Here is a 10,000-nt window from a genome sequence, read left to right as displayed (position 1 = left end):
GGCCGTACCTTTACCTAACCCTAACGACGTGGCAGAGAGTGTCTTGTGTGTCTAAAACGTTTGTGTGTCTGAGTGTATGGTATAGTGTGTATGTGTGTGTGTGTGTGTTTGTGCATGTGTGTGTGATTGTATACGTGCGGGTTGACTGTGTGTGCGTGTGTGCTCACGGTGCGTGGGTGTGTGTGTGTGTTGATGATGTGTGAGCGTATGAATGCGTTCACGGTGCGCGTGTGTGTGTGTTTGTGTGTTTTCAAGGTGTGTGCATGCATGCATGCGTGTCTGCATGTGTGTGGCTACGTGTGTGTGTGTCGACGGTGTGTGGGTGTGTGCGTGTGTGAATGTGTGTGTGTCTCACGTTGACGATGGACTCCTTGGTTTGGGCCATGTCTGAGATGACACCGTCCGTGATGATGAGGAGGATGAAGTACTGGGAGCCATCTTTTACTGACGCTGCATACCTGCACACACACACACACACACACACACACACACACACACACACACACACAGGCAGAGGCACACACACACACACACACACACACACACACACACGCACACACACAAGCAGAGGCACACACACACACACACACACACGCACACACACACACACACACACACACACAGGCAGAGGCACACACACACGTACACACACACACATGCATGTACACACACACATTCACACACGCAGGCACCCACACACACACAAACAAACCCGCACGCACACACACACACGAGGCCACACACAGACACGCACACACACACACACACACACACACACACACAGATGCACACAATTAAACACAGTACAGGTGTGTGTGGGTGGTACTATATTTAGCACTCCTCTACATAGCGGAACATGAATCTGTTATTGATTAATAAAGAAATTATCCGCCACAGTGCACGGAATAAATCACAAAGGCCATAAATAAAGATAAAGAACCTCATTAATGACACGATAAAAGATAACGAACATCATTAAAGACACGATAAAAGATAATAAAGGTGGCATATTGTTCGAGGTGGATTCTGATTGGACAGCAGACAACCTGCTGTTTGCTTTTCCGACACGCTCAAACTTGAAATCTAACGACAGCAACTCACTCTCTCTCTCCATCGCTCTCTCTCTCTACCATCTCCTCCTACTCTCACCCTCTGTCTCTCGCTCTCTTTCCTTGTCTCTCTCTCACCCCCTCATTCTCCCTATCTTGCTTGCTCTCATCTTCTATGCCCCCGCCTTCACTCCCTCTCCCTCTCTCTCTCTCCACATCTCTCTATGCTCCCTCGTTCTGTTCTCTCTCCCTCCACATCACTATGCTCTCTCACCCTGTTCTCACCCTCTCTCTCTCAATATCTCCCTATGCTCTCTCGTTCTGTTCTCTCTCCCTCCACATCACTATGCTCTCTCACCCTGTTCTCACCCTCTCTCTCTCAATATCTCCCTATGCTCTCTCGTCCTGTTCTCTGCCTCTTCATTCTAATGTGGCCTTTTGATGTCGTTTGCATTATTGCGTTTGACCTTTACATCCCATAATAAGCGCGTCCCGGAACCGACGATTAGTGATATTTACAGACGTCCCAATCCTCCTGGCGCACACACACACACACACACACACACACACACACACATACACACACACACACACACACACACACACACACACACACACACACACACACACACACACACACACACAGCTGTACCCCCACACTACATTCTTGGCATGATTGCTTGTGTTTAGATGATTCACCCCCATGTTCGAGTTGTGTCCTATTCCCTAACCTCTCCTCTACTGTCTCCCCCTCTCCCCTTTCCTCTCCCACTATATGATTCATCCTCATCGTTGAAGAGGAGATGAGTGGAGGAGAGAACAGGAGATGAGGGGAAGAGGGAGAGAGGGGGCTGAGTAGACAGAGACAGGTGTAGGAGGAGAGGCGATAGAGAGCAGAGAGAGGAGGGATGGGAGAGAAGAGGAGGAGAGAGGGAGAGAGAAGAGAGAGGACACAGAGGGAGGTTTGGAATGAGGGAGGAGAGGAGGAGAGGAGGAGAGAGGGCTAGATTAAACAGAGGAAGGAGTAGGATGAGGGAAGAGAGGAGCAGAGAAGAGAGAGGATACAGGGGGAGATGTAGGATGAGGGAGGATAGCAGGAGAGGAGGAGAGAGAGGATACAGGGGGAGATGTAGGGTGAGGGAGGAAAGGAGGAGAGAGGGAGAGAGAAGAGAGAGGACACAGAAGGAGATGTTGGATGAGGGAGGAGGTAGTGCGAGATAAGAGAGGAGGAGATGTCAGCAGCGAGGAGGAGAGAAGAGACAGAGAGCTGCAGGAGAAGAGATAGCGAGAGGGTCACCTCCAACTTCTCATCCAGGATTTGAACCAACAACCCTCCCCTTGCCAGACAACCTGTTCTCCCTGTAGAGCCTCTGCCTCCCAAACGTCACATCAAAACGATAGGAAAACATGAGCTGATGTCAAATAGCTAACGACCATCCTACTCTCCCCCTCTATGGGTGTTTGTATGTGCAACCTGCTCATTAAAACATGCAGAATTAAATTGAACGTTAACGTGAATTTAATAGCTAAAGATGAGAATGTGTACCTGTGAGCTTTTGTTTAGCTGTGAGTGTTTGTGTAGCTGTGAGTGTTTGTGTACCTGTTAGAGCAGTCTCACTGCTTTGTGTTTCACACCAACAGAGAAACACCTTCAACAGCTGACTGATCAGCAGTAATAAGCACAGAGCAACGTAACCAATTACAGACCTATCAGTATGCTCCAAGTTGTTTATAAAGTCATTGAGGCAGTAATTTGTGAGCAAGCAATAGCCCAATTAAACCATGCTCCTTTCCGACTGGTTCCCATGCAGTTGTAATTCAGGAAACATTATTTAGCCATTTGCAAGAGGGATAGAAAACAGCCATTAAACTGGAGGTTTTCCTGGATTTGGAAAAGGCTATTTTATTGATATACAGTCCATCTTAATGTTATTTTTTTCCAAAAGTATTACATTCCCTGCTAATGCATTACATGGATGGAGCGTTACCTAAACTCAAGAAATTGCTGAACAAGAATTAATTACACATGCTCATCTTCTTCTGACTGTGCGCCAGGTGTCCCACAGGGATCCATGCTTGGACCCTTTCTATTCAGCTAATTACATTAATGATCTAATTACGTTAACGATCGGCGCTCGGTTTGCCCAGAGATCCACAGCCAGATGGATGCAGATGACAGAGATATTTACACCCATGTTCAACAAGAGAACAAGCTGCCTCGAATCCCACTCATAACGCCACAGCGTGTGGCCCACTTCAGACCCAACATCACTCATTATAACGCTGCTGCACACATGCGCTACTAAAAAGGAACCACAAATGGGTCATAGCCATGGGGACAATACGCCCACTCCCCTTCCCAGAACTCTCCCGGAACACACACAGAGGTTTCCTGTGTTTGAGCTGAAACAGAGGGTTGACTTACACTTTGTTTGAGTGTTGATTGAATTAACATTGTGTTCTTTCTAGATGCATTCGTCCATTCTGGGCTACTGTTGAGCCATGGATGTTCCACATACTGTAGCTGCTCTCTATGGAGATCTAAGGGCTCATTCTCAGGGCACAAATACAAAACTCTGTGCACATGGGTAAAGTTTGCATGTTGTTGTGTGTGTGTATATGCTCTTTTGTTTGTGTGTTATACCATCTGTGTGTAGTGTGTGTGCGCGTGTAGCTTGTGTTTGTGTGTGCGTAGCTTGTGTCTGTAAGTGTGTGTGTGTGTGTGCGTGTAGTGTGTGTGTGTGTGTGTGTGTGTGCGTAGTGTGCGTGTGTGAAGCTTGTGTCTGTGGGTATTTATGTTTTTGCGGTGTGTACTACCATCTGTGTGTTGTGTGTGTTTTTGTGTGTGTGTGTATGTGTGTGTAGCATGTGTCTCTGTGTGTTTATGTGTGTGTGAGTGTGTGTGTGTAGTGTGCGTGTGTGTAGCTTGTGTATGTGTGTGTTTATGTGTGCCCGTGTGTGCGTCGCATCACCTGGCCACGTGGTTGATGACGGGGGAGAAGTTGGTGGGCCCGTAGAGCTGCACCGACTTGAGGCTCTGGTAGTAGGACTCCATCACGCCCTCGATCCCGGTGCAGTAGGGGTTCTGGGGGTTCCCATTCTGATGGGAGGGGGGACACACCCAGCAATGAGAGAGACCGCCCACTCTCGCCCAGAGTCTCACACAGAATTACACCTGCCTTGTTTGGTAGCTGTGTGTCCTTTTCGGTGATGCAAACACACATGTATCTGAGTATGTTACCTTTACACTGAGCACATTTAGCAGATGCTTTATCCAAAGTGACTTACAACAAGTCGATTTGTCAGAAGCAAGTGAAAGTCCAGATGAACTCTGAACAAGTGAGTCTTGAGGCTTCTCTCCAGCCAGAAGCCCACATGTTGCACAGACTCAGTTTCCCCATGAGGAGTAGCCATGTGCAAACAAAAACAACAAATCAACAGATGGCGCTGTACAGGCGCCAGAGAAGTCCACAAAGAGACATGCATCGATGCTCGTTAAGCTCGTTAAGTGGTCACCCTCCTCTGGTCCGATTTGGGGGCTCTGCAGGCGTTACAGAACCTCCCAAAGATGAGACCAGGTTCCCCTGGTCAGGCCTAGAACCCATCCTCCTCCGCTGCTGTGACTCTCACCAGGGCGAACTCGTGGGAGACGCGTCCGTCAGGCGGCAGCTTGGCGCCGAAGCCCAGCGCGGGGAACATCTTGTCGCTGTCGTAGTCCTGGATGATCTCGCCCACCGCCTTCAGGGCCATGGCGTAGGCGTTGAGCTGGTACGGGCTCATATAGTGCAGAGAGGTGGGCTGGGCCGGGTTACCTGTAGGGGGAGAAGGGGAGAGAGGAGGTGAGAGAAGGGGAGAGGAGGGCTGGGCTGGGTTACCTGGAGGGGGAGAAGGGGAGAGAGGAGGTGAGAGAAGGGGAGAGGAGGGCTGGGCTGGGTTACCTGGAGGGGGAGAAGGGGAGAGAGGAGGTGAGAGGAGGGGAGAGGAGGGGAGAGGAGGGCTGGGCTTGGTTACCTGGAGGGGGAGAAGGGGAGAGAGGAGGTGAGAGAAGGGGAGAGGAGGGGAGAGGAGGGCTGGGCTTGGTTACCTGGAGGGGGAGAAGGGGAGAGAGGAGGTGAGAGAAGGGGAGAGGATGGGAGAGAAGGTGAGAGGAGGGGAGAGGAGGGGAGAGAGGAGGTGAGAGGAGGGGAGAGAGGAGGGGAGAGGAGGTGAGAGAGGAGGTGAGAGGAGGGGAAAGGAGGGGAGAGAGGAGGTGGGAGGAGGGGAGAGAGGAGGGGAGAGGAAGGGAGAGGAGGGGAGAGAGGAGGTGAGAGGATGGGAGAGAGGAGGGGAGAGGAAGGGAGAGGAGGGGAGAGAGGAGGGGAGAGGAAGGGAGAGGATGGGAGAGAGGAGGTGAGAGGATGGGAGAGAGGAGGTGAGAGGAGGGGAGAGAGGAGGTGAGAGGAGGGGAGAGAGGAGGTGAGAGGAGGGGAGAGAGGAGGGGAGAGGAGGTGAGAGGTGGGCTGGGCCGGGTTACCTGGAGGGGAGAGAGGAGGGGAGACGGGGTGAGAGGAGGGGAGAGGAGGTGAGAGGATGGGAGAGGAGAAAGACGGGGGAAGAAGAGTAGAGAGGAGGACTCGTAAGAAGGCTTCCGTGTGTGTGTGTGTGTGTGTGTGTGTGTGTGTGTGTGTGTGTGTGTGCTCTCACCATTCGAGGCAGTGAAATCGATAGCGACGGTAAAGTTGATTTGGGTCCTGAAAAAGAAAAGAAAGGGAGACTACATTTTAATGGGCATTGAGAGACAGAGATAGACAAAGAGACAGAGAGAGAAATAGAGTGCAGAATCAGGCCTCTGATCAACAGAGGTCTGTTCTTTCAGACGGTTGCTTCACATAAAGGCCTACTGGCGTGTTCTTACGAATGACCTAACAACAGGATAGCCTGTAGCCCGAATGATACTCCCTCAAATCATCAAGTATCCACAACCATGGGTGTGTGTGTGTGTGTGTGTGTGTGTGTGTGTGTGTGTGTGTGTGTGTCTGTTTCTGTATGAGCGAGAGAGTTAGAGGTAGAGGTAGAGGTAGAGGGGTAGAGAGAGAAAGATTGAACATAAATCAAAACACACAAAGACCCAACAGGCAGGAGATTCAGCAAAGTGCCATATTGCACACTACTACAAGGTCAGCCCAGAACCCTCTCAGTCCAGTCGTATTTGAGAACATCACACAGCAGTATCTTCTCCTGAAGGTCAGGTGCTTCATATTCACGGCCATCCACTCGAACAGACCTGCGCCTGACATTTGACGTTCTCATCGCCCGTCATGATCTCCATATTTGTGAGACACGGGGCATCAGCATTCAGGGCAGAACTCTGATCGTCCTGTCGAAAGGCCAACGCCGGCCTCTCACCCAATCAGGGACAGGCCTGCTCTATGACCTCATGATGAGGCATCGCCCTATTGGCTGGAGGGGTGTCCACCGCCGGTGATGTCATCCAAGTATTTCTCTTGTTAAAAGTATGTATGTAAGTATGAACAGAAATAGAATACAGATTATATGATGTCATCGTGTGTGTGTGTGTGTGTGTGTGTGTGTGTGTGTGAGGAGCTAGCAGTGTGCGTTGAGCAGAAACACATCACACACATGAAATAGAGCTCTTGTGTGTGTGTGTGTGTGTGTGTGTGTGTTTGTGTATATGTGTGTGTGTAGTATGTGGTGTATGCGTGGTATGTGGTGTGTGTGTGTGTATGTGGTGTGTGTGTGCTCCTGTTTGTTAGTTTGTGTGGTGTGTGTGTGTCTGTGTTTCTATTTGTGTATGTGTGTGTGTGTGTGTGTGTTTGTGTGTGTGCATGTGTTTGTATGTTTGGTGTGTGTGTGTGTGTCTGTGTTGTGTGTGTGTGTGAGTGTATGTATACGTGTGTGTGTGTGTGCGTGTTTTTGTGTGTCTGTGTGTGTCTGTGTGTTTATGTGGTTTGTATGTCTGTGTGTGTGTGTGGTGTGTGTGTGTGCTATCAATGTAACCGAAAACTTGTGCTGCAATTTGTAGATAATAGAAAGGTTATTACAGACACACGCACACACGCACACACACACAGACACACACACACACACACACGCCGATAGTGGCCACCGTCTGTCTGCTGATGGTATGATTCCTATCCCCACGGAAACAGAGACAGAGAGAGGAGAGAGAAACCATAGGCAACCGAGAGATGATGTTCACTGACACTAGCTTTGAAAGACCAGAGCTAAAGAACTGTTAAAAGGGAAAGAACACAAACCCGGCCTCTTCAAAGTATCCCTTATTTCCCTAAACTCACGCTCAAAGAAACGCTTTGTTGGGGGGTTGAGAGGGGTGTGAGTGTTTAATGAGAGGCTCTGAGAGGATGGAGAGCGGGGGAACTGTTGATTGAGCAGTGGCGCTGACAGGGCTGTCAGTTATGCTAATGCCGTTAGCACAATGTCATGCTACTCGTTAGTTAAACAGAGCAGAGGGGGAGGTGAGGACTGGAGGAGGAGAGAGAGATTGGGGAGAGAGGAAGCCAGTGGGAGAGAGTAGAGAAGGAGGTAATGAGAGAAGGAGAGAGAGGAGGAGGAGGAGGAGAGACAGGGGAGAGAGGAAGCCAGTGGGGGAGAGTAGAGAAGCAGGTAATGAGAAGGAGAGAGAGGAGGAGCAGGAAGAGGAGGAGGGGAGAGATGACAAGAGAGGTTAGGAGAGGGAGAAGATGAGAGAAGAGGTCGAGGGGACGAGAGAGAGATGGGGGAGAGAGATAGCAAGGGGGAGAGAGAGGGAAAAGAGGAGGAGAAAGAGGTGAGGGGCAGGAGAGGGGAGGACAAGAGGGGAAGACAAGCTGGGAGAACAGAAGACGGGCGAGGAGAAGAGGGGAGAGGAGAAGAGGGGAGAGGAGAAGAGGGGAGAGGAGACTGCACAGATGATTGACCTGTAGGAGAACACTGGCGGGAAGGGGTGAAGAAGAAAGGAGGGGGAGTAAATGCTGACAATAGCAATCAGAGAGGAGACAAAGAACAGGTTGAGGAGGAGAGAGAGGGAGGGAGACAGGCAGGGAGCCTCTCTGACCTCACGGGCTCCCACTTACACTGCAGGTATCCCATTGAAAGCGGTGTGTGTGTTTGCGTATGCGTATGTGTGCGTAAGTCTGTGTATGTGTGCGTGAGTCTCTGTGCGTATGTGTGTATGTGCGCTCGAGTGAGTATTTTTGCACGTGGTCGTATGTGTGTTCGTGTATCTGTGTGTGCGTATGTGTGTTCGTGTATCTGCGTGTGTATGTGTGCATACATCTGTGTGCGTGTATCTGTGGGCATGTGTGTGTAGGTGTGCGCATGTGTGTGTGTGTATCTGTGTGCGAACGCACGTTTATTTGTGCGTGTGTGTGTGCGCACAGAGAGAGTGAGGGCCGGCCTGCTTGCATGCGAGAGGGTGTGTGAGGGGTTGTGAGTGTGAAACCCTTGTCGATGCTCACTAAAGTGCTTCAGGCAAACAAGGCCAGCGTAATAGGCTGTCTGCAGGGACACACTAACCCGCTTTCCTCCATTAGCACACACACACACACACACACACACACACACACACACACACACACACACACACACACACAGACACACACACATCTACCCACTCCAGGCGCACTCATCTAGAGACGTTTCTGCATTATCTACGCAGATACACATGCAAAAGGCTGTACACACTACACACGCAAACTATAAATGCTTCTACACACACGTTAAAGCCGCGTCCACACACACATCACCACACGCGTCGACACACACAGATATACACACTCTTACACACGCCTACACACACCTGGCACTACCCAGCGCGGTGTACACTGGGAGTGGAGCTGTAAGTCATGGGACTGCAGTCTGCAGACGGCGGTGTAGGCAGGGGTAACGTTTCCTTATCTAGCGGTCGTTTAAAGGACCCCTACTCCACCACCTGGGGTGAGGCTGATTGGTCGATCCATCCACAGGTGACTACCCAAGGGGAAGGGTCCACCCAGAGGATGTGATGGGTGGATGTCAAACCTGCCTTGTGATGACTAATCAGCCTCGGACACATGTTGGTCATGCATGTCAAGACATGGTCGACCTTTGCCTTGTTGGAACGACAATATTGAACAGAGTGAATGAATGGATGTTGTTGAATTGTGCATTTGATAAATAAACGTAAAATAATAAGAGTGGGGATCTAGAGAAGCTATGGAGTCTCTCCGCTAGAGTCAGAGCCTATCACACCCCCATCACAACTCCCTAATGACTCTTGTTGATTTCCTAACGGCACAGACTGTACGCTACAGTAACTAATTAACTGGAGTCACTTAAACGACACAGCGGAGTGCTGCAATCAGCTGCAATGATCATCATTACCGTTTTATTGTTGTGTTGTGTACCAGAGGACACTCGCAAACCAATAATTAGGAATTTATCAATTTGCAGATTACATTTTAGCCGATGTTTCCCTGAACGGATTGTTTCCTTGTTGCCATCAGAGCAACAGGGGGGCATTATTACCCAGAATCCACCTGGTGTCTGACCACAGAGCACCCGGCCAGGCGGATGAGGACCCTGAGCTAGAGGTCATCCTGTACGGCCACACACCGGGGACAGAGGTCGAGGGTCGACACCGAGGTGCACTACAACGGTCTGAAGCCCATCAGGTGGGCCAATAAGCAGGGTGAAATGTGTGTGTCTTCTGCGTGTGCGTGTGTGTGTTTTTGTTCATGTGCACGTGTGGGTGGGTGTGTGTGTGTGTTTGTGTGTTTACTGTGTGTGTGTGCTTGTTTGCTGTTTGTGTGTGTGTTTTTGTGCGTGTGTGTGTGTGTCTGAACAGAGCTTCTGGCTCGAATAGGAGGGGTTTAACTCCTGTTTCAGGAGAAACAAATGCCTTTCCCAGAGTGCATCACACACAAGACTACTTGTATAAGAAAGGGTTGGGCGTTATCTGGTTTACAGCCCGG

General features: G+C 50.2%; 1 protein-coding gene across 2 annotated transcripts in view; it reads right to left on the bottom strand.

The window, feature by feature from the left end:
- The window catches only part of LOC307089159 (copine-8), a 62,446-nt gene that overhangs the window by 7,184 nt on the left and 45,262 nt on the right, over positions 1-10,000 (bottom strand). For both annotated transcript variants that reach the window (XM_079755289.1, XM_079755290.1), the window contains 4 exons: positions 5,733-5,779; positions 4,680-4,861; positions 4,022-4,149; positions 356-458 (listed from right to left, as the gene is read on the bottom strand). In XM_079755289.1, the coding sequence (XP_079611415.1) occupies positions 356-458; positions 4,022-4,149; positions 4,680-4,861; positions 5,733-5,779 (460 nt within the window). The remainder of the gene's footprint in view (positions 1-355; positions 459-4,021; positions 4,150-4,679; positions 4,862-5,732; positions 5,780-10,000) is intronic.

This window comes from Pollachius pollachius (genome assembly GCF_949987615.1).
Source record: "Pollachius pollachius genome assembly, chromosome: 18".
In the NCBI taxonomy this organism is placed as follows: domain Eukaryota; kingdom Metazoa; phylum Chordata; class Actinopteri; order Gadiformes; family Gadidae; genus Pollachius; species Pollachius pollachius.
This window is presented reverse-complemented; position numbering and strand designations above follow the sequence as displayed.